Source organism: Pan troglodytes, chromosome 9, assembly GCF_028858775.2.
Source record: "Pan troglodytes isolate AG18354 chromosome 9, NHGRI_mPanTro3-v2.0_pri, whole genome shotgun sequence".
NCBI lineage: Eukaryota > Metazoa > Chordata > Mammalia > Primates > Hominidae > Pan > Pan troglodytes.
The window spans coordinates 122,072,436-122,097,536 of NC_072407.2; the positions used below are offsets into that span (position 1 = coordinate 122,072,436).

The window sequence follows — 25,101 nt, forward strand, 5'->3', positions numbered from 1 at the left end:
GCAGTGTTGATTACTGAGCATCTACTGTGTGCCAGGACTTTTCTCCTTTAACCAGCAAAAGCCTCCTGTGGAGGTAAGTGGCATTATCCCTCCGACTTCACAGGTGTGAAAACCGAGGCCTATAAAGATTACACAGCTTGCCTGAGTTCTCACAGTTGGAAAGTGGTAAGGCCAAGCTGCAACAACAGGACTCAGATCCTATTCTGTGCCTCAAGAGGCGCACCTAGAGGTGGTGGCACTAGGCTGTCCTGTGTGTCTTCTGTGGCATCGTCCTTCCCCTTCACTCCTGCTGGCCTAAGCCCTCCCATGCTCCCTTCACCTCGCAGATGGCACTTTGGCAGTTCCATCTCTTTCCTTTTGCCCCCACTTCCCTCCCAGCACCCTCCCCATTGTCCTCTGAGGCCCCAGCTTTCTCTCTCCCTCTCTCCCTCTTCCCTCAGAAAGTGGTTGAAGGCCCTGATGGCTGACAGGGCCTCTGATCCCCACAGTCCCGCCCTGCCCACACCTCCCTCCTGACTTCCTACTCTCCGCTTCATTCCTCCCTGCCCAGGCCTGTCCCTAAATGACTCCTTTGTTCCCTTCTCCCACACCTGTCTGTTTGCCTCTTGCTCTCTGATGCCAGGAACGGGCCCTGCATGGGCCACCTAACCTTGAAATCCTTCAGCCTTGGGTGAGCAGAGGTTTTCCCGAGAGCAGATGGGTGGTGCAGCAGCTAGCAGTGCCTCAACCTGGATGTGGTCTTCAGGTGGAGACACACCTGAGCACCCACCCGGATAGGTGTACCTGCACTGGCTCCAGGGAGGAGAGGACTGGCCATGATCTTCCCCTGGCCTGAATTCACTACATGGGCCGTCGGCTGTGACATTTGCCAAATGAGCCAGTTAATTGCCAAATTTGTACTCTCAGACAAATGGTAATTATCTGGATAAGAATCTGAAATGCTGGATAGATTTCCCCATTTCCACTCGGACGTAAAACAGCCCAGGATCAGTTAGTCTGTTTGACTGAGATTTACTGTTCCTTTTGCTTCCTCACAGCCTCAGGTCAGGGGAGGGGTGAGATGGGGCAAGGAAGGTATCACCCTGGCCATCTCCAGCCAAGAGTGGGGAAGAAGACAGAATGCCAGGCCCACAGAGAGTTAGCAGCCCCCTCAGTCTCCTCCTTCACCTTGCAGATGGGGACGCAGGCACAGTGGGAACCTCCCCTTCCTGGGCCTTGGTTTCCTTGTGGTGAAATTGGACTAGATCTCTGATTCCCAACCCAGCTACACATTAGAATTCTCTAGGGAGACCTTTAAAATACCTCCTGGGCTAAGGCCTGGGAATCTGTGTTTCAACAATTCACCAGCTGATTCTGGTCTGGGGATTGCTGTTTGGGAGCCACTGGACTCGGTGATCTCAAGAAGACCCTTCCAATCCTACAGGAATAAAAAGGCTTAAAATAGCGGAGAGGAATCCCAGCTCTGCCACTCTTGAGTGCTGTAACTTGTGTAAGTCTCTTGACGACTTTGACCTTGTTTCTTCATCTACAAGTAGGACATGCTGGGCCCGGCACTGGCACTCAGGTGTGTGCCACAGACACTGGGTTGCCTCCTGCCTGCCTGTCACTTTGCTCCCCTGCTTCCTGTCTCCAAGCCTCTTTTATTTTGTTATTTCCCCCTTAGCACCCAGAGAGGTCCCCCTACCTCCTTTCTCACCCACCCTGTCCCAGGGCAAGCATTCTCCCCCAAAGTCACCAAGGTCTCCAGGGAAAGTGGGCCCAGCCCCTCCAGGGCACCCTGGCCTTTAGCCTGGCTCCCCTTCCTGAATCCCAAAGAGCTTTCCTGGGCAGACCAGCGCTGCTCAGAAAAGCAAGGACCAGCGGCTGCCCATGCCCAGCAGCCAGTGGCTCAGCTTTTGTGTTAGATTTGGGAATGAGACGAGAAACAAAGCCACAGATGTGGTGAGAGAACTGAACTGAACCAAATGGTGGGGTTGAGAGAGTGGAGGAGGCGTGAGGCTAAGCCTCTCCAAAGCAATGCTCCTAGCTGAGTGACCTCCACACATGCCTCGTCATGCTGCCACCCCAGAGCAGGCCAGATCCATGACAGGGCAGGGCCCCCCAAGAGCAGCCAGCCATCCACCCAGGAGGTCTTAACATCCTGGCCTGCTGAAGCTTGAGATAGGCAGAAGGAAGGGCCATAAGACACAGAAAGGGATGTATGTGTACATTTCAATCTCACCCACCTAACCTAGCCTGGGAAGTGTTCAGTGGCAGAGGGGAAGACAGGAGGACATGTATGAGGCCTATTGTGACATTTGGGGTGGAACTGGAAACATGCTGACCCAGGGACCACCAGAGGAAGGTGCTGTCATGTTGCCGCACCAAGTGATCTTTTTCTAACAGAGACTCTGCTCAGAGTCTGTAGGTAGAGCTGAGGCCCAGAAGACAGGCACCCACAGCCCTGGGTGTCATCGTAGCCTCACACAACCAACCGAGGCAGGTCTGAGGCTATATCACCTGGGCCTTCACCACTGGCCTGCAGAACAGGTTCTGAACAAGGCCACTTGCAAACAGCTATGCGTGGGCTGATGTTTGGGTCTGCAGGAGATGCCTCAAAAGGATGCCAGGACTGGCATGCTCATTCACTTTGGCCCATCTACCCACTAACCCTGCTCTGTGCCAATGTCCCCCACCTGTGACATTCCAGCAGAGCCAGGCCGAGACAGCCCGTGTGCCCAGCTCAGTCTCCTGGCTTCCTGGCTCCACTTCTCCCTGCCTAGCCCTATGCTGCAGGTGCACATGTGTGTGCACACACACGGAGGCTACCTGAAGCTCCCACCATCACAGTCACTTTAGAGGACCAGGCATTTTCTCCTAAAACACACATATCCCAATCCCATCCCCTTGGGACCCTTTCCCTGAGGCACTCTCAAACACTGGAAGAGGGCTTAGGGGGCTTCCTCCTCAAACAAGGACCTTGGATAGGCCCCTTCCTTCCTCTGTGCCTGTGTCCCTATTTGCAAGGTGAGGGAGGACACTGAGGGGGTGGCTAATACTCTGTTGGCCTGGCATTCTGTCTACTATGGCTTGATGTTAACTTCTAGCCGCTCTGCGTAACTAGACGGGTGCTCCCCAGTCCTGTTTGTGTGTATGAGCCCTGCCTCCTGACCCACATCATGAGCCCTCCCTCAAGGAAGAACTGTGAGTCCCTCAGCGGCCCCCATGCCAGAACCTGAACTCTGAACTCTGAGCTCCTGGCACATCCACATAGGGCTGCCCAAGACCCTCCTGCCCACCAGAACCACCTCTTCCAGGGGTGCCCAGGCTTAAGCAGAGATATCCTTGGTTCAGACCAAATTTGAGGCCAAACCCACATAGAAGATAATCAATAAGAATGTCCTTTGCTTGTAGTCGAGGTGGGAACCTGAACGCTCCGCCTTCTTGACACTTCTTTGCCCCCTCCTCATCCTGAGGCCTCGAAGACATGTCTAAGAATTCCAGGGCTCTGTGGGGTAATTTGAAAACCAACAATCTAGCCTCACCCCTTGGGAGAATGAGACTGAGCATGGAAAGGACTTATTCACAGCCTTACAGTTAGTTAGAGGCAAAAACTGGGACTGGAACTCGGTCACATTTCCTAAAACCTTGTCTGAGGCTCTGCAATTTCTCAGCTGCTGTGATGAGGATGATTGCCTCTTGTTCTGTCTAACCTCCCAAGTAAACTCCCTAGAATGAGTTTCATGGCCCCGTCCCATCTATATCTCTCAGTATGAAACCTGAGGCCACGCTGGAGTCAGAAGATGGGGGAAGCTGGAAACATCTTCTTCCTGGGCCAAACGAGGCTTCTGGAAGGAATCTGTGAGTCTGTTCCCCTCTCTACCTCAGCCCTTTCTGTCCAGGGGTAGGGGTGAGAGATGAAGGGAAAGAGTAATCAACCAGCTCCTCCTGGTCAGGAAGGCTGGGCAGGAAGGAATCCTCTGCTGTCCAGATCTGAGGCATGCAGAAGCTCTTCAGGAAAGTGGAGTTCACTGCTTTGGAGGCCAGGAAGGTTTGCCCCAGGAAGGCCACCCACAGCAGGAAGCTGTGTACCTTAGGGAAGAGTGAGCCCCACATCTGTGGGGCAAAAGGCAGTGGCCACAGCTGGGCCCTTTGCCCAAATCACCTTCCCCAGGTATGCTACATCCACAAGCCTGCACTTGCCTCTGCTCCTCCCCATAGAAGTACAGGCACAGTCACATAGAACTCATGCAAACACACTTACGTATCACATATACGAATACATGCAAACATCCACAAAGGCACAAAAACACCCACGTGCACATAAAATAAACACATATACAGATGCTCCTCAACTTGTGATGGGGTTATTTACCAATAAACCCATTGTAAGTTGAAAATGTGATAGGTCAAAAATGCTTTTAATACACCTAGCCTACCAAGCATCATAGTTTAACCTAGCTTACCTTAAACTTGTTCAGAGCACTTACATTAGCCGACAGTTCGGCAAAATCTTCTACTACAAAGCCTATTTTGTAATAAAGTGTTGGATTTTATGGAATACTGTACTGAAAGCATAGCACTTTCACATCATTGTAAATCAAACCATCCTAAGTCAGGGACTAGCTGTACACGTACACGCCATCCACACACAAACTCCAAACTTCCCCAACGGTGTCCGCCTGCAGGAATATGTGTGTCCACACGCAACCACACACGCAAAACACAGGGCCCAGCTGGGAGAAGGATAAAGGAGGCTGTGGAGGAAGTCAAGAGACCAGCTGGGGATCAGCTAGAACAAGAAGCCACTGTACGACAATAAAAACTACAAAGACAGCAGGAAGGACCTTTCAGTGGGCCCCAAAATTCTCTCCTTCTAGTATCTTTCCTCACCCACAATCCATTCCCCAGGGGCCAGTCTGACTCAGGTTGGAGGAATTATCTCTTCTTCAAAGCAAAAAAAAAAAATAAAAGAAGAAGAAGAGGAGGAAGAAGAGGAAGAGGGAGAAGGAAAAGAAGAAGAAGAGAGAAACACCTCAGCCAGGCACAGAGCCCAGAAGTGAGGTCTGTGCAGTTGGGTCATACTCTCTAACCTGACTCGAATTTATCCTATGACTTTGGTCAGGCCCCCAATCTTTTCTGAGTCTCCATCCGCTCATCTAGAAAATGTCCCTGTCTCCTGAGACCTTAGGGGATTGGGGAGCCACCTCTGATCCCCAGCTGGGATTAGTGGGGACAGGGTGCATGAGGGGAAAGAAATGTTTTCTAAAAGAGCCAAGGACAGTAGAAACTTAAGCCCCAAACCCGAGGAAGCCCGAGTGGAGAAGATGAAGTTCGGAGGGGTGGGGTGAGAGAGGAGAGGCCTGGAGGGGCAGGAGGGGCCCCAGCACTTACCTCCTTCTCGGCCTTGGCCTCCTCCACTGTCACGGTGCTATGATTCTTGTGCTCCTGGAACATGCAAAGGTAGCAGATGCAGGTCTGGTCGGTCTGGCAGAAGAGCTCCATCGTCTTGCCATGCACGGGACACTTGCGGGCCTCAAAGTCCCGGATGGGCTCGAGCAGCTGGTGGTCTCGGAAGGCGGCGCCTTCCAGGTGGGGCTTGAGATGCAGCTCGCAGAAGGAGGCCTGGCACACCAGGCAGGACTTGACCGCCTTCTGCTTGTTGCCGATGCAGGAGTCGCACAGCACCTCCTCGGAGCCGGACTTGGACCGTGAAAAAAGGCCCGTGTCGGCCCGGGTGTAGCTGTTCCGCCGGGTCTCCCCGGGCTCCATGATGGACACCGTGGGCTTCCGGGACTCCGAGAAAATGGACTTGCGCAGCTCGCCCTTTTCGGCAAAGGTAACGGGTGGCTTCTTGGCAGCCCCCAGCTGGAGCCCTGCGTACGGCGACCTCTTGCCTTCCATAGAGTCCATGCTGAAGTAGTTGGAGTTCTTGTCGTCCCCGGACTCGACAAACTGGATGATGGGTCGCCGCCACTCATTGCCCGCGAACAGGGCGCTCCTACCTTCCCCTGGCTTCAGGGCGCTGCCCAGGCTCTTGCCCTCAGCTGCCTCCCCGCCGTGCCCGTTGGTGGTCTTGGCATCCTTGCCGTCAGCCTTGGTGCCATTCTCCAGGCTGCCATTGGGGCCCGACGGGCTCCGGGCATCCCTGGCTTCTGGGCTCGACCCGTTGCTCCTGGAGGCATCTGCAGCTTCCATCGCAGGGTGCTTGGCTGAGCTGTTTCAGGCTTGCTGGGGTTCAGGATAGGTGACCTTTCTGGCAGGCGTCTCGGCAGGGAGTGGGGCAGGCAACCACGGGGACTAGAGACACACCTGTGAGGAGGAGGAGGGGGAGGAGTGGAGGGGAGGAGCAACAGGCACAAGCCTGACACAGCGGCCCGGGAGAAGCAGGCAGCCCCGCAGCCAGCAGAGCAGATAATTGCACAGGAACCACGCCCTGCACATTCATCCCTAACCTGATTTTTAAAAGAAGTGTTTTTTCTCCCCCAGCTTAATTATTTTCCACAACCCAGCAACCAGTTGGGCTGCTTCCCTCTGACGCACTTGCTTCTCATCCGGGGAGCGGGGAGTCTCCGTCTTCACAGGTGGGCAGGCTTCACTGAGCCCAGAGGCCCCTGGGGCAGAAGGTGAGGTGTCTGCAGAGGCCTACCGGACACAGGGCTGTTAACTGGGTCACACAAGCCAAATAGCCTTGTAATTTGCAGGCCTGAGTTTCAGAGGAAAGATTGTCCACCCTGGGACTGTAACGCTGCTTTTCACCTTAAGGGGGAAGGATGGGTTCCATTTGATTTGGCTACTGAGTATTGAACCCTACTTGCCAACCTCCAGGCACTTTCCTAGGTATTGCATATATACGAGCTCATTCGGGCTTCCCTAAAACCTGTTCAATTACCCCTTTTTAACAGATGAGAAAACAGGCTTTAAGAAGATAACTCACTGGCCTAAGTCAAGTGGCCGAGCTGGGATTTGAACCCTAAGCCTTTGAGAAGCCAAAGTCCCTTCTTCAGCTGGGTGGTCATGGAGTCACCTGAATATCTCATCAGAAGATGGCTTCTGAGAGTCTGTCCTATCCCAATGGCCCCAACAAGATACATATAGACCTTAGATTATTGCTACCTGCGTGGATTCAAATGACCAAGGCACAACAATGAGGGGAATCCAAGCAATGCCAGCCCAGGTGGTTGGGTCCTCAGGGCCCAAACACTTGACTCTCACCTGTCTCCACACTTGGTCTGCTGTGTGACTCAGAAAACACCTGCCCATCCTCTCTGGGCCAGGCCACAAGCAATGCCCTCCAAAAAGAGGTCAGCAAAGTGTGAGATTCAGATAATCTCAGAAGTCACCTGTTCAAATATGACTATCATATAAATACAGACCTCAGGAAGAAAAGTGAGAAAAACAAACTTCATCCCCTTCCTCTCCGTGGCCCCTGCGGAACACCAGGGACCCTTAGCTCTTGTAGGACATGCCCCCCAGCCACTTCTGGGCTCTGACCCATTGACCTGGTCCTAGGAAGCCTCCAAACCCCTAAGGAAAGGGCCGTGCCTCTCCAAGGCCAGGCTGGGCAGGGCAGAGCAGACAGTAGGTGAGGCTGGCATGGCAGGTTCTGGGCTGTGTGGAGGGGAGTGGGTTTCCCTTCCTTCCCCTCCAATCCAGGTCAAGCTAGGAAGCCCCCGCCCCTTTGCCTCACCAGGCTGAGCAGCTAATCCTTTGCAAAAACAGCCCCTGGGAACAAGGGCAGAGACAAGCCCAGCTCACAAAGCAGTTCACTTATGAGAGGATGTATGTGGGGTGGTGTTGGCGTGGGGAGTGCTGGCTTCATGACGGGGATTCTCCTCTTGCCTGAGGTCTCTGTCTGTGGGCCCCAAAGGAGCCCCCTCTTGTTTGAACTCACTGGTGAATTGGCTAAGAGCTCGTTGGGCCTTCTGGGGAGGGGGACACTTACTCAAAATGCCAGGCCCAATTTCTCTGGGCTCTTGCCTGAGGTATGGAGGGAGAAGGAGAGAGGGAAGTCCTGTCCTGGCCTGCTGGATTGGGACATGCCCCTCCCCCTTTCCCTAATAATATTTCCCTAACCTGGAGAGAACAGGCGGTGAGGAGAAAAGAACAGAGAGGACACAAAGAAACAGAAGAGGAAAGTCATTGGGTTTTGGCTACAGTCCAACATCAATGCTGGATGAGCCTGGGGCACCCTGGAGGGCCTCCGCTAGTTCTTACAGTTCATGCACCCATCTTCCAGAAATCTGGGGAAAGATTCTGAACCTTAGGAATAGGCTGACACAGAGTAGATGTTCAGAGAATATTTGTGGGTGGGTGGATGGACAGACGGATGGATGGATGGATGGATGGATGGATGCATGGAAGAAGTTAAAGCTAGATGAATGTGAATTGGGAAATAAATGAACAGATGGATAAGATGTGTAGATAATGGATAAGTGGGTGGTTGGATGATGAACAAATGGATGAATGGATGGATGGGTAGATGGATGGGTGAATGAAATAAGTAAAAGCTAGATGAATATGAATAAGGAAATGGGTGGATGGATGGATGGACAGATAGTTGAAGAAATGGGTAAAAGAATTTTAAAAAGAATGGAAGAAGAGAGAAAGAAAGGGCGATACATGGGAAGGAGAGAGGAAAGAGAAGGGAAGAGTAAGGAAGGAAGGAGACAGATAGGCAGTAAGTAGGTGAGTGAGTGGATTGCAAGGGTATGCTGATAAAAGTTTAGCAACGGACTCTTCCAGGCAAAAAAGCACTGGTTTGTAGGATTTGAAAATTTCACCCTAGTCAGTCTCAAGCTACCAATGTGAAGAGCACTGGAAAGAGATGCACACAGTCAGCTCTCCCAAGCCAGTGAGCCTGCTCCAACGCATCGCTGGAGGACTAGTGCATGATCAAAGTGGAAGACATAAGAGGGAGGATAGAAAGATGGATGCTGGAGGATGTCAGGGGAACAGGTTCAAGTGATTCAAGGCAAAGGGAAGATGAGGCGAATTTCTCTCTTCCAAGAGGCTTTCCCTAACCCAAGCCCAGTGACCACTGCCCCCATTCAACCCCTGTAACATCTATCCCTGCCTGTCCTACTCAGGAAGCATTTAGCTCAGCCCACCTGGTGTTGTTAATTATTCATTCATTCACACATAGTTGTTGAGCATCCTACCATGGGCCAGGGTTAGGCAAGGGACTGATCATACGGACAGGAAGGAGTCCCAGATCATGCCCTTGGGGAGTTCATAGTTTAGTGGGAGGAGAGATCAGTAAGCAAATCACTTGGATTTGGCATGAACAGTGAATGAGATAAATATGTGTGAGGGGCTTGGGCTGCTCAGAGGAGGGAGGAACCAGCATGTGCTGAGAGAGGCCGGTCTCTCCAACCAGGATGAGCATGGCTCAGTTTCCATGCACATAAGTGGCCTCCCTGGCTACAGAGACAGTGTTTGACTTGACTCAGCAGATATTTATTCAGCCGAATTCTCAGTGGGTGCTGGTTGACTGGTCTTTTGGTTCTCCTAGGCCAGGGTGCAGGGCCCCTCCTCCCTTGAGGGACTGCTCTACCCAAATGCCTAGCAGAAGGTAGAGTCTCCTGGAGATCCCAGAAGCCAAGAGCTGAAAAGAAGCAAACAATTGTCCCTTCAGGGCTGGTCCCCAAGCCCTCATCCCACCACCCCAACATCCCTCCTGGAGCTGAACCAAAGAAGAGGATTCCCACCCCTGGAGGTCTGAGGTCTGGATGGGCACTGCACACCTCACAGGAAGGTGATCGCTCCCCAAGCTCCCCAGGCCCTCACTCAGGACCTGACTACAGGCAACCCCGTCTGCTGAGGTCCTGCCCCTCTCCAGCCTCAAACTCAGTTGCACAGGTTCCATAAAGGGCATTTCCTAATGGCCCTCAGAGCCTATGTGTCCTGTGCAACTTGGCAAAAAGCCCCCAGAGACCATCATCTGCACTGCTGTGGCAGAGAGGCCTCTTCACTTTTAAAGGCCTTGAAAGAAAGGGAGCCCGTGAAGTCCCCCACGCCAGTCACTCCTCCCACATCTCACCCTGTTCTCCCTCTGGTCTAGCTTAAAGTCTTCCTGCTGCAATGTTTCTCCCTATACCAGGTGGTGGTGAGATGTGACTGGCTGCCAGCCCCTGCCTCATCCCTTGCAAGCTTTAGAAGGTAAGAAGAGCTGGCAGGTGTGGCTTCCAGAGAAGGATTCCTATGGAGCAGAGGCAACTTCTACCTCTTCCTGCTTGGCCCTGTCAGACCAGGCATGCCTAAAAGCCCCCACAGAGTCCCTCCTCCCACACGCACCCGCGGGCCAACCCCAAGCCTCCTCCCAGGCTTCTCCCATGAGGCACCTCAAAGCTGTTCCCTTCCTGGCAGCCTCCCTTGATTCAGCAGGTGGAGCCACCTTCACTTACCTACTGTGTGGCCTGGGAACACCTGATTCTGTCACCAATCATCTTTAGATGAAAGAGGAAACCCCTTAAAAGGAGAAAACTTCTCAGGCTTCCTTGGAGTCCCAGGGTTGGGAGGGAGTGGTCAACCGGTCCATCCCCTTGCCCCTGGGCAAGGCTATATCAAGAAAGTCTTTGATGTATCTTTTAAAGAACTATATATTATTTAAAAGGCCGGCAAGAAAAAAGATTTCATAGCTTCCCTCAGCCATTCATTTCAAGCTTTAGGACTGCTTGCTGCAGGAAGTTCTTCTTTGGGTCTAACATAAATACTCTATAAATGAAAGTGTACTGTTCAATTGGAGTTAAGGAACTGAGCCTCTGGCCCTGCAAAAGGGAAGCTATGAGGTAATTGTTTCTGTGAGGGGAAGAGTCTCATCCAGTCTTAATGCTTACATGGTTCTTTTGACTTCTTTTTTTTTTTTTTTTTTTGAGACAGGGTCTCACTCTATTGCCCTGGCTGGAATGCCTTGGTGTGATCTCTCACTGCAACCTCCACCTCCCAGGTTCAAGCAATTCTCCCACCTCAGCCTCCCAGTGCCTGGGACTACAGGCCTGTGCCACCACGCCCAGCTAATTTTTGTATTTTTTGGTAGAGACGGGTTTCACTATGTTGTCCAGGCTGGTCTTGAACCCCTGACCTCAAGTGATCCACTGGCCTTGGCCTCCCAAAGTGCTGGGATCACAAGCATGAGCCACCGCGCCCAGTCTCTTTTGACTTCTTGGTGCCCTTGTCCTCTTTTCATACCTCTAGCTGTAGACAGCAGCAAAAAGCCTATGGCGGTTCAAAACTTTATAGCAATAATAAAATTTCTAAAGTCTAATTTTCTCATGCCTGTTATCCTAATACAACTGAATTTGTCCTGAAATTGGAAGGATTTAGATTATATATTAGGAAGAACTCTATAGATGGAGCAGTACTGTTTCTGTGATCATAAATTCCTTTCTCGGAAGCCCTTCAAAAACAGGACTGATTTCTACCTGCCCGGAGGGTTTCAGGTACCCTACCTGGGAGGGGAGGGGAAGTAAAAGGAAAAGACATTTGTGGCACCTCTCCAGGGGGCTGGGCATGGTCTCAGCCCCAGTGTACAGAGAATAAGAAGATACTGTCCTCACCCTCAAGGGCTGTTAGTTCACTGGGTCCCTTAGGATTCAAGCAACGGTCCTCTTGCTCCTACCCTTGGCTCCTTCTAAGGGAGGAGACCACCCCTCATATTGTCTTATGCCCAATTTCTGCCTCCAAAGAAAGAAAAAGTAAAAACTAAAAGGCAGAAATGAAATCCACAAGCAGACAGCCCGGCGCCACACCCTGGGCCTGGTAGTTAAAGACATAACCTAATCGGTTAGATAACATAACCTAATTGGTTATGCTATCTATAGATTACAGACATTGTATAGAAAAGCACTGTGAAAATCCCTGTCCTGTTCTGTTCCATTCTAATTACCGGTGCATGCATCCCCCAGTCACGTACACCCTGCTTGCTCAATCGATCACGACCCTTTCACGCAGACCCCCTTAGAGTTGTAAGCCCTTAAAAGGGACAGGAATTGCTCACTCGGGGAGCGTGGTTGTTGGAGACGTGAGTCTTGCTGAAGCTCCCAGCCAAATAAAGCCCTTCCTTCTTTAACTCGGTGCCTGAGGGGTTTTGTCTGTGGCTTGTCCTGCTATACTTCCAAGGCTTTTATCCCCTGAGAAGACACTGGGTCCTAACTGTAGCTCTCAATTGAGCAGCATCAAGACAGGGCATCCCCAGGGGAAGGTGATCAGGTCTGGGTCTGGTAGTACAAATTGACCTAGGACTCTTGCATAATGGGGAGGTCCTCAAGTCCCCTGCCAGCTTCCCAACACTGGCTTAGGACTCTGTGGAAAATGCCCATTGGATCAGATGCCTTGGGGACCCTGTGCCCCCCCACCCATCAACACCCATAAACAGTGCTGTGATGGGTACTTGCCTGTGTCAAGTTGGCTAAGCTACAGCACCCAGTCATTTAATCAAACACTAATCTGGGTGTTGCTGTGAGAGTGAAGTCACCTACAGTCCGTTGACTTTAAATAAAGGAGATTATCCTCAATAATGTGGGTGTACTGCATTTGATCAGTGGGAAGGCCCTAAGGGTTAAAAACCAAGGTTTCTCAGAGAAAAATAAGTTCTGCCCCAAGATTGCAGAATCAGCCCCTGCCTGCCCTCTGGATTTCCGACTTGTCATCCCCAACAATCTCATGAGCCAATTCCTGGAAACAAATCTCTTCATATAACTATAGGTCCTATTGGCTCTGTCTCTCTGCGGGATCCTGAGTCCTGCTACAGCCCAGCTAGGGCTGCCCAGAACTTTGTCAGGGTTTCTCCATGGGAGAAGTACTTCACCCGGGGCCTGAGGGACTGGCTGGCTGTGGGTGCAGCCAGACCTGGGGTGGAAGAGCCCCAGAACTTTCTTGATATGTGAATTTGGGCAAGTTACTTAATCTCTCTGAGCCAGTCTCCTTGCCTACGAAATGAGGCTGATCCTAGCTCCCTGGCAGGACTGTTGGGGGATTAGGGAAGGTGAGAAATTGTGAAAATGCCGAGACTGTGCCTGGCTCCCAAGAACTATTCAGTACGTTTTTGTTGAATATTTCACTTTGAGGGAAAATGAGCAGGATTTTCTCCGCTGGAGAAGGACTGGAGACGGCCTGGTGAAGAGGAATTGCCAGGGCTTTCTTCCTGCTCCAGAAGCTGGGGCGGGCAAGGCTTCTAACCGTCTGCTCCTGGCTCTCCTCCATGTCATCTCCCAGGTACCTTCCAGCCCTGAAATTCTATGATTATAGGGTTGCATCCTAAAATGCAGAGAAGGGCAGTGAAAATAATTAAAGACTTGGAAAACAGGACCTGAGAGGAAAGGGTTAAAGGCACTGGGATTACTTAGCCTGGAGAAGGGGTGTTTTAATAACACCCTTCTTTACCTAGAGAGGGTTATTTGGATGGAGGCACTGGTCGGTTTCTCTCCATCCCTTTAGAGGGCAAAGTCAGAGGGGATGGGGAACCGACTAACAGGCAGCTAGAGGGATTGAAGTTAGACAGTGGGGTGCCTGCCTTGCCCAAATAACATCAACTATTTCACAGGACTTGTGGGGAGGTTATTTGTGTTAGGAAATGAATTAGATGACCTCTGGGTTTTCTCTTTGCTATTTGAATTCTAGACACCAATTTCCCCAGAATTGTGAAAAATAAGAGCAAAGAAAAAAAAATCAAAGAGCAAATTGAACAGGCGTGGTGGGGATAGCCCAGCAGCACTCCCTGGCCCTGCCCCTGGGCACAGTGGAGTGTCAGCCCAGGAGGCCCAGAGCTTACATGGGGTCAATCAGAGAGAAGCTTGTGCCCTGGGCTTGTTCCTTGTTGCAGTGTTAACTGCAACTTGTCTTCCTCAGACCTCAGAAGATGTCTTTCTTCCTCACTCCTTCCACGCACATTGAGTATGAACCTGCCCCAATTCAGGAAGGCATTAGGGAAAAGAAGACGCGCCCCTTATCCTGAGGCTGCAGTAGCACTGACTCCCAAGAAACATCCAGACTCGACCAGTTCCCTCCCAGACCCTGAGCTTCTTCCCTCCTTCATCGTCATTGCCACCATCAGAATAACAAGGCTGGCTACTATTCTTTGTTGAGGGCATACTCTATGCCAAGCACTTCATATAGAGTACCCCTAATTCCATGGTACATGGTATAGGTAAGGAAATAAAGGCCCAGAGAGGTAAAGCAACTTGCCCAAGGCCACACAGCAGAGCCGGGCTCAGCCCTGTACCATCTATTCGTGCTGTCTGGACTTCACTACTAACCCCTGAGAGAACATTAGCCTCATCTTACTGATGAATAAATTAAGACCGAGAAGTTAAGCAATTTGCCCTCAGTCACTCAACTATTAATCAATAAAGCCAGGTATCTCAGCTCCAAAACCTAAGCATTTCCCCTCCTAAATGAGGTTGGTGAGGCATACCCTGCTACTTGCAAGTTCTCATCCAATGGATGGAGGGGAAAAACCCCTGGGAGACCCCCCCTGAGTGGGTGATGGGCAAAGGTCACTCCTCTGTCCATCAGAGAAACTGGACAGAATAATGACAAGAAATAGCATTATTATCATTTTCATTAAGCACTAACCCTGTACCAGGCACTGTGCTAGACCCTTAACATGCTTAACAATCAGTCCTCCCATAAGGAGTACGAAGTGGGTACTTCCATTCTCCCGTTTTAAATATGAAGCAACCGAGACACACAGAGTTTCAGTAACCTGCCCAAGGTCACAAGGTGAATAACTAGCAGAACTAGGTTTGCAACTCCATGTACTCTGACTCCAGAACTCTCCCTCTAATCCCTTGAACTGTGCTGTGAATTTTTTCCTCCTGAGCCAAGTGTGCTAACGAAATTGAGTCTAACAGCTACTTCTGTGCTGTCTCTAAGTTTTTTCCATGCCCTTCATGTTCTTCCAGCCTCTACTCCTGAGGTGCCCCAGAGCCGTCTCATTCCACATGGCAGCACCTGTGCCCACCCCGGCCTCCTGAGCTCAGAATAGGGGAGACTCCCATCCCAGGAGGAGGCTCTGTGGTCAGAAGCTGCTCTGCTATCCCAGGCAAGGCCTGGCTCCCTGTGTATGGGCTCACCTGGGGACACAGCTGAGCCCAGGAGCCAAACCAGAGCTGGAGCCATAACCCAAACGTGACCCAGATGCAGACCCAGAGCAGAGCACTCGGGGGAGGCCCAGGGAGCAGGAGGAGGCAGCCTGACCCTGCAGAGATGGGAGGTGTGGATGGCCCGGAAGGAGATGACCCAGCTCTGCCTAGGTCACTGCCCTGCCTGAGGCTCTAGGGAGAGAGGAATGGGAGGGAGGAAGGGGACAGAGTGAGGGGGCACTCAGGCACCATCTCAGTGCCATCCTGCTGGAGCCATGTGCTGCTCCAGGAAGGGCTGGGCGGGGGCCCACCTTGGAGTCCTCGTCATCCAGGCAGGGAGGCTGGGTGTGGCAGCTTCCAGCAGGGGAGCTGCTGGGCTCTCCACGCCTCACCTCTTGACTGGACCCTCCCCTCATACACAAAGCTGAACCAGACTGAACCATCTGCAGCTCCCAGAAAGCGAGTGCGCCCCTCGGGCTGCCCCACATGCTGTTCCGGTGCTTCTCCACCCTCTGTGCGTCTCAGCTTAGTCGGCATTTCTTCCAAGAATGGCTGCCTGACCTCCCCGCCCCAGTCCAGGCTGAGTGACCCCTCCGTGTGCCGCTACAGCTTCACACAGTTCCCCAGGGCCCACCTTGCCCACACTGCATTGAAAGCATCTGTTTACACCACTTCCACCAGCAGGCGGTAAGTCCAGGCCATCTCTGTGGCCACAGAGTCTAACACAGTGCCCAGCAAACAGTGGTGCCCAATAAGTATCTGTCAAGTTCACGGGTGGTTAAAACAGAACAAAGCCAGCGCAGACTGCAGGCAACTTGTGGGTACTGCCCCAAAGCCCAAGGTTTCCAGAGGACTGCCAGGCACTCAGCTGGTTCTTGGCAAGAACAGATCAGGATGCAAGGTTGTGGGATGCTGACTGCTGCGGCAGTGAGGCCAAGTCTGGTGGAAGGTGAAGGCTTGAGGAGGAAGGCTGCCCAGAGCAGGGCAACTCCAGTAGGGAGGCCGGCCAGGGTGCAGGGCTGTGAACCTGGCTCAAATTTCCACTAATCTGACAGTTTTCAGGGAAGCCAGGTGGAGGAGACGTGTTGGGACAACGGCAGCCTGTCCATCCTGTTACGGATGTGCTGGCACTCAGATGACAGTGAGGCAAGAGCCCTGCCTGCCTCCACCCTGGGGAGACATAGGGTGGCAGAGCTGGGGGGTGGGCAAGCAGCAAGAAGAAAGAGCAGGAAGCAATGCCTTGGGGTGTCTGTCCTGAGCCCCTCCCTCATGATCTCCCCTGAAGCTGGGGACTGCTGTCCCTGAGCCCCAGGGCTAATCTAACCATCAACGGACCAAAGGCAATGGAGCAGGGAATAAGGAAGAAAACTAGGTGGGAGGGAAAGAGAAATGAAACAGGAGTGGCAGGAAGGTAAGAATGCAGCAGACAGCAAGAGCCAGAGTGAGTCAATGAGAGGGGAAGCAGAGCACATGGAGAAGCTGTGTCAAAATACACTTCACGGCCGGCAGAACCCCGTCTCCAGCATTGTCTGTATGAACGCAAAACAGCCCTGTGAAGTATAATTATCGTTTTCTTCCCTTTTGCTTTATTTCACTTTTTATTATGGAAAACTTCAAAAATACACAATGTAAACACAATAGTGTAATTTCAATCCCTATGTATCCATCACCCTGCTTCAACAATGAGCATATCGTGCCATTCTCCTTTCACTGTATTTTCACCCACACAATTTTTATTGTTTTTTGACATTACTATTTTTTGGGAAAACTTGCACACATTAAAATGTGCAAACAGTAGCTCTACAATGTTGATAAAATGTTTATATCCAAGCAAACCACATCCCTATTATAATATGGTACACTGCCATCTCACTGGAAATTCTCTTACATTTCCTCCATCCCCAACTAATCCAATTTCTAGCTACAGATTACTTTTGGCTAATCTAGAACTTCACTCAAGTGGACTCGCACAATATTCACTCCTTAGTGCCTTGCTTCTTTCTCTTAGCATAATGTCTCTGGGACCCATCCATCTGGATGCATGAATCGTGGTTTATTTCTTTGAAGTTGCTGACTAGGATTCCACTGTATGGACACATCAGAATTTACCTAGTGATTTCCTGTTGATGAGCATTTGGGTTGTTTCCTGTGCATGACTATTGTGAATAAAGCTGCTATGAACATTTGTTTTTATGGACATGTTTTCATTTCCCCTGGATAAATACCTAAGAGTGGAATTGCCATATCTAGCAGTAGATGTAAGTTTAACCTTTTGAGAAACAGTCAAACCGTTTCCTAAGTGGTTGCACTATTTTGCATTCCCATCAGCAAGGTATATGCATTTCAGGTGCTCTGTGATCTCATTAACATGCAGTTGTTGTAAGACTTTTAAATTGTAGCCATTCTAGTAGGTATGTAGTAGTATCACATTGTAGTTGTACTCTGCACTTTTTAATGACTAATGATGTTTAAGCAATGTTTCATGTGCTCATTGGCATTCCTATATCTTCTTTTGTGAAGCATCTGTGTAAGTCTTTTTTTGCCTGTTTTTTTTGTTAGCTGGGCGTAGCGACACATGCCTGTAGTCCCAGCTACTTGGGAGGCGGGAGGATGGCTTGAGCCAGGGAGGCAGAGGTTGCAGTGAGACAGGATTGTGCCACTGCACTCCAGCCTGGGCAACAGAGCAAGACCCTCTCTCTCAAAAAGAAAAAAAAGTATTTTGCCCATTTTTAACATGATTGCTTATCTTTTTGTTATTGAATCATAGGAGTCCTTTGTGTATTCTAGTAACAAGTTCATCAGATATATCTTTTCTGAATATCTTCTTCAAATCTGTGGTTTGTCTGTTAATTTTCTTAATGGTGTCCTTTTAGATTTCTTAAGACATAATTTAAGGCCGGGCATAGTGGCTCACATCTGTAATCCCAGAAGTTTTTATTGGTCTATTCATGAATTGGACTTCTTCCTGGTTTAGTCTTGGGAGGGTGTATGTGTCCAGGAATGTATCCATTTCTTCTAGATTTTCTAGTTTATTTGCATAGAGGTGTTTATAATATTCTCTGATGGTAAGTTTGTATTTCTGTGGGATCAGTGGTTATATCCCCTTTATCATTTTTTATTGTATCTATTTGATTCTTCTCTCTTATCTTCTTTATTAGTCTGGCTAGTGGTCTATCTATTTTGTTAATCTTTTCAAAAAACAAGCTCCTGGATTCATTGATTTTTTTGAAGGGTTTTTCATGTCTCTATCTCCTTCAGTTCTGCTCTGATCTTAGTTATTTCTTGTCTTCTGCTAGCTTTTGAATTTGTTTGCTCTTGCTTCTCTAGTTCTTTCAATTGTGATGTTAAAGTGTTGATTTTAGATCTTTCTTGCTTTCTTCTGTGGGCATTTAGTGCTATAAATTTCCCTCTAAACACTGCTTTAGCTGTGTCCCAGAGATTCTGGTACATTGTGTCTCTGTTCTCATTTGTTTCAAAGAACTTATTTATTTCTGCCTTAATTTCATTATTTACCCAGTAGTCATTCAGGAGCACGTTGTTCAATTTCCATGTAGTTGTGTGGTTTTGAGTGAATTTCTCAATCCTGAGTTCTAATTTAATTGCACTGTGGTCTGAGAGACTGTTTGTTATGATTTCTGTTCTTTTGCATTTGCTGAGGAGTGTTTTACTTCCAATTATGTGGTCAATTTTAGAATAAGTGTGATGTGGTGCTGAGAAGAATGTATATTCTGTTGATTTGGGGTGAAGAGTTCTGTAGATATCTATTAGGTCTACTTGGTCCAGAGCTGAGTTCAAGTCCTGAATATCCTTGTTAATTTTCTGTCTCATTAATCTGTCTAATATTGACAGTGGGGTGTTAAAGTCTCCCACTATTATCATGTGGGAGTCTAAGTCTCTTTGTAGGTCTCCAAGAACTTGCTTTATGAATCTGGATGCTTCTGTATTGGGTGCATATATATTTAGGATAGTCAGCTCTTCTTGTTGCATTGATCCCTTTACCATTATGTAATGCCCTTCTTTGTCTCTTTTGATCTTTTTTGGCTGAAAGTCTGTTTTATCAAAGACTAGGATTGCAAACCCTGCTTTTTTTGCTTTCCATTTGCTTGGTAAATATTCCTCCGTCCCTTTATTTTGAGCCTCTGTATGTCTTTGCATATGAGATGGGTCTCCTGAATACAGCACACCGTTGGGTCTTGACTCTTTGTCCAATTTGCCAGTCTGTGTCTTTTAATTGGGCCATTTAGCCTGTTTACATTTAAGGTTAATATTGTTTTGTGTGAATTTGATCCTGTCATTATGATGCTAGCTGGTTATTTTGCCCATTAGTTGATGCAGTTTCTTCATACTGTCGATGGTTTTTACAATTTGGTATGTTTTTGCAGTGACTGGTACCAGTTTTTTCTTTCCATATTTAGTGCTTCCTTCAGGAGCTCTTGTAAGGCAGGCCTGGTGGTGACAAAATCTCTCAGCATTTGCTTGTCTGTAAAGGATTTATTTCTCCTTCACTTATGAAGCTTAGTTTGGCTGGATATGAAATCCTGGGTTGAAAATTCTTTTCTTTAAGAATGTTGAATATTGGGCTCCACTCTCTTCTGGCTTGTAGGGTTTCTGCAGAGAGATCTGCTGTTAGTCCGATGGGCTTCCCTTTGTGGGTAAACTGACCTTTCTCTCTGGCTGCCCTCAAACTGTTTTCCACAGTGGCTATGCTATTTTGCGTTCCCACCAACAAACTGTAAGACTTCCAGTTACTTCTCATCCTGCCAAGACATCATATAATCAGTCTTTTTAAATTTTAACCGTTCTAGTGGTTGTACAGTGGTATCTCAGTGTGGTTTTAATGTGAGCTTATCTAGTGACTAATAATGTTAAGCTTCTTTTCATATGCTTATGTGCCACTTGCTTCCCTTTACTACTGAAATGTCTCTCCATATCTTTTGCCCAGTTTTTAATCAGGTTGTTTGTCTTCTGATTGAGTAGGAAGAGCTTTTTAAAAGATATCTTGAATCCAAGTCCTTTGTTAGATACATGTTTTGCAAATAGTTTCTACCCCATTATAGCTTGCCTTTTTATCTTCTTAACCATGTCTTTTAATAAGCAAGTTTTGGCCAGGCACGGTGGCTCACGCTGGTAATCCCAGTACTTTGGGAGGCCAAGGCAGGTGGATCACCTGAGGTCAGGAGTTTGAGACCAGCCTGGCCAACATGTTGAATCCCTGTCTCTACTGAAAAAAAAAAAAAGTACAAAAATTAGCTGGGCATGGTGGTGGGGGCCTGTAATACCAGCTACTCAGGAGTCTGAGGCAGGAGAATCACTTGAACCCAGGAGGCAGAGGTTGTAGTGAGCCGAGATCATGCCACTGCACTCCAGCCTGGGTGACAGAGCAAGACCCTGTCTCAAAAATTATATAAATAAATAAATAAATAGAACAAGTTTTTTTTAAGGAAGTCTGATATACTGATTTTTTTTTCTTTAAGATTTGTGCTTTCTATGTCCTATCTAAGAAATTTCTATGTTTGCCTCAGTTTGCGGTTGGTATAGATAGAGCTGTTATGCATAACAGGTTATAAAGATTTTAGGTTATAAAGATTTTAAATCTTAGATCCACTATTTCAAGTTAATTGCTGTTTATGATGTGAGATAAGGGCCATTTTTTTTCTTGTATATGGATACCCAATTGTTCCAGCACCATTTGTTGAAAAAACTATCATTTCCCCCGTTGAATTACATTGGCACCTTTGTGAAAAATCAGTTATCTACATATATATAAATCTATTTCTGGACTCTCTATTCTGTTCAGTGATCTAAATGTTTACTTTATTCCATAATACACTATCTAATTACCACTACTTTGTTGTAAGTCTTAAAAATCAGGTAGTAAGTCCTCCAAGCTTGGTCTTTGTTTTTCATAATTTTTTGTACCTATTATGATCCATGGCATTTCCATATGAACTTTAGGATCAGATTACAAAATTCTTTAAAAATCTGCTCTGATTTTGACTGAGAGTACATTAAATCTGAAGATCAATTTGGGGAGAACTGACAGCTTAACAATATCAAGTCTTAATAATATCAATACATACCATGAACATGGTATGTTTCTCTATTTATTTAGATCTTCTTTAACTTCTCCCAGCAGTTTTGTAGTTTTTAGTGTACTATACAAATTTTTGCTAATTTATTCTTAAGTAGTTCATGTTTTTATGCCATCATAAATGTTATTTTCCATTTAAATTCCAATTGTTAGTTTCTAGTATATAGAAATACAATTAGGCCAGGCACAGTGGCTCACACTTGTAATACTAGCATATTAGGAGGCCAAGGTGGCAACTCCAGCTACAGGCCAGGAATTTGAGAACAGCCTGGGTAACGTAGCAAGACCCTGTCTCTACAAAAAATTTAAAAATAAAAAAGTCAGTCAGGTGTGGTGGCACAGGCCTGTAGTCACAGCTACGTGGGAGGCTAAGGTGGGAGGATTGCTTAAGCCCAGGAGCTTAAGGCTTCAGTGAGTCATGATTGTGCCACTGCACTCCAGCCTGGGTGACAGAGTGAGGCTCCCTCTCAAAAATAATAATAATAATAATTAATTTTTGCGTATTGAACCTATATCCTGCAACATTGCTAAACTCATTTATTAACTGTAGTGTCTTAGCTTGCTTGTGGATTTCCTAAGATTTTCTAGATAGAAAATTATATTGTTTATAAATAAAAACAATTTTGAATCTTCTCATCTGTGCCTTTTTTCTTTTTCTTGAATTCTTGCACTGGCTAGGATCTCAGTACACTGTCAAATAGAAATAGTTATAACAGACTTACTTGCTCTGTTCCTAATCTGAAAGGAAAAACATTCCATTTTTCACTACTAAGTATAATGTCAATTGTAGGGTATTTTTAAATAGATGCCCTTTTCCAGATTGTGTAAGTTCCCTTGTATCCCTAATTTGCTAAGATTTTATCATGAATCTTGATAAATTTGTCTTGTTGAATTTCGTCAAAAGCTTTCCCTGAATCTACTGACATGATCATGTTTTTTTCCTTTTTAGATCTGTTTATATGGTACATTCATTTTCTATTGCTGCCGTAACAAGCTTAGTGGCTTAAAACAACACAAATTTATTATCTTATAGTTTTGGAGGTCAGAAGCCCAAAATGGGCTAAAATCAAGGTGTTGGCAGGGCTGCATCTTTTCTGAAGGCTCTAGAAGATAACCCGTTTCTTTGCCTTTTCCAGCTTGTAGAGGCTGCACATGTTCCCTGGCTCATGGCTTTTTCCATCTTCAAAGCCAGCATTTCTATCACTCCAATCTCTGCTTCTGTCATGACACATCTTTTTGTCTGACTCTCCTGCCTCCCTCTTTTAGGTACAAGGATCTTTGTGATTACACTGGGCCCACCCTGATAATCCAGAATAATCTCCCATCTCGAAATCCTTAACTTAATCATATCTGCAAAATATCTTTTGCTACATAAAGTAGTATATTCACAAGTTCTGTGGATTAGGACATAGATATTATGACTACCACATATGATAAATTATAGATTGACTTTTTAAAAATTGTGGTTAAAAACACATAACACTTACCCTTTATCATTTTTGAGTATACAGTTCAGTAGTGTTAACTACATTCACCTTGTTGTATAACAGATCTCTAGAAGTTTTTCATCTTGCAAAACTAAAACTCTATACCCATCAAACAACAACTCCCCATTCCCCCTTCCCAACTCGACGAAACCACCATTCTACTTTCTGTTTTCATGACTTTGACTACTTTAAATATCTCATATAAGTGGAATCATACACTATTTGTCCTATTACGACTGCTTATTTTACTCAATACAGTGTCTCCAAGGTTCATTCAAGTTGTATATAAATTGACTTTTGAAACTAAAAGTAGATCTACCATTCAATCCAGCAACCCTACTGCTGGGTAACTACCCAGAGAAAAAGAAGTGATTATACAAAAAAGACACACACATACATGCAGGCACACTCACATTTATAGCAGCACAATTTACAATTGCAAAGATATGGAACCAATCTAAGTGCCCATAGACCAATGAATGGATAAAGAAAATGTGATGTGCATACACTGTGGAATGCTATCAGCCATAAAAAGGAAAGAAATAATGTCTTTTGCAGCAATTTGGATGGAACTGGAGGCCATTCATTATTCTAAGAGAAATGACTCAGGAATGGAAAACCAAATACTGTATATCCTTACTTGTAAGTGGGAGCTAAGCAATGAGGATGCAAAGACATACAGAGTGATATAATGAACTTTGGGGACTTGTGGGTGGGGAGGTTGGGAGCGAGGTGAGGGATAAAAGACTTCATACTGGGTACAGTTACACTGCTCAGGTGATGGGTGCACTAAAATCTCAGAATTCACCACTATAGAATTCATCCATGTAGGTAAAAACCACTTGTACCCCAAAAGCTATTTAAATAAAATAAATAAATAAAGATTTTAAAACTTAAAAAAACTGACTTTTGAATGTTAAGCCAACCTTGAATTCCTAGGATAAATCCCATTTGACCACACTTTGTTATTCTTTTTATATATTGCTGATTTTTTTTCTGCTAAAATTCTGTTTAGAAATGTTTCCTCCCTGTCTCTTTTCTGCAACAGTTTTTGTAGAATTGGTATTTTTTTTTAAATGTTTAGCATCCCAGAAATGGCTTGTACTGGCCCATGACAATGTACTTTCAAATTCTCAGAAATTTTGTAAGCCAGCTGTTAAATACAGCCGGTATTAAAAATTAAATAAATTATGTTAAAAGCAAAAGTAATCCATATGGAATGAATACTTATCACATCTTAAATATTTTGCTACATTTTATTAATATCAATGCTATTAGGGTATTTATGACTATTTCATTTATATGGTATTATCTTTATATATATTTGTGCATATATATGCACATCTCTTTTTATCTCCATGATGATTGACATCACATTGGTAGCATGAAATTGACCATAGCGGGAATATTTACACTATGAAAAGTGGCAAATGCTACAAAACAGGTTGTTGTTTTTTCTAGAGTGCCAGGTGTAAAACATTTACCAATACACCTGGGGGTAGAATGCACTAGTGAAACCACTTGATCTTGGAGTTTTCTTTATGAAAAAGGTTTCACTTTTTTAAAACTATGAATGTAATTCCTTTAACAGACATAAGATATTCAAATTATTTCTTATTGAATGACCTTCATAGTTTGTGTTTCAAAGATTATGTCCATTTTATCATCTAAGTCACTGAATTTATTGGCATGTAGTTGTTTATAATATCTCCTTAGGTTTTTTTCAACGTTTGTAGGATCTGTTGTGACATCCTCGCTTTCATTCCTGATATTGGTAATTTGTGTCTTTTCTCTTTTTTTCTTGATCAGTCAGGTTAGAGTTTTATCAATTGTATTGATCTTTTCTGTGGTGTAAGAACTAAAATTAAGGTTCAATATTATGTGCTACCTTGACACCTGATGAAAACAGGAGGGCCTCATCTAGCCTAGCCCCAAGTTCCTCATTCCACTCTGCTCCTAACCCCTAGCCAAATCCTCTTAATAAAGAGAACCAGGTGCAGTTAAACAAGCCAATCACAGCCTCCTGCAGGAACTATGGGCCACCCCATTCTCTTAGTGCTACAACCTGGCCCCCACAGCCTCTAGTTGTTCTCTGCTCACAAGTACAACCCCCATGTGATTGTTCATTTCTGTTCCCAAGTGCAACACCCCTGCATGAGATGTGGTGTCCTCCTCCTGCTGGCTATGAGTATATGTAACTAACAAACTGTTGTCAGTTTCATCTGGTGTCAGGCATTGTGTCATCCCCATAACCCTAGGGTGGGAATTTCTCTGTCACCTACTTGGTTAATAGGAAGCAATTAAAATACTTTCCAAACGATATATTTGAGATTTCTTGGATTTTTATTTTTCTCTCATTTTTTAATATTTCATTGATTTCTGTTTTCATCTTTTTATTTCCTTCATGGGGTTTAATTGGATTTAATTTTCTCTTTCTTGTCTAGTTTCTTTTGGCAGTAGC

At 46.7% G+C, this 25,101-nt stretch overlaps 1 protein-coding gene across 1 annotated transcript in view; it reads right to left on the reverse strand.

Annotated features, from left to right (window-relative positions):
• Positions 1 to 11,237, reverse strand: part of TRIM29 (tripartite motif containing 29) — a 31,827-nt gene extending 20,590 nt beyond the window's left edge. The window contains exon 1 of the mRNA XM_001166572.8: positions 5,374 to 11,237. Coding sequence (XP_001166572.4) covers positions 5,374 to 6,177 — 804 coding nt within the window. The 5' untranslated portion in view covers positions 6,178 to 11,237. The remainder of the gene's footprint in view (positions 1 to 5,373) is intronic.
• Positions 11,238 to 25,101: the final 13,864 nt, after the last annotated feature.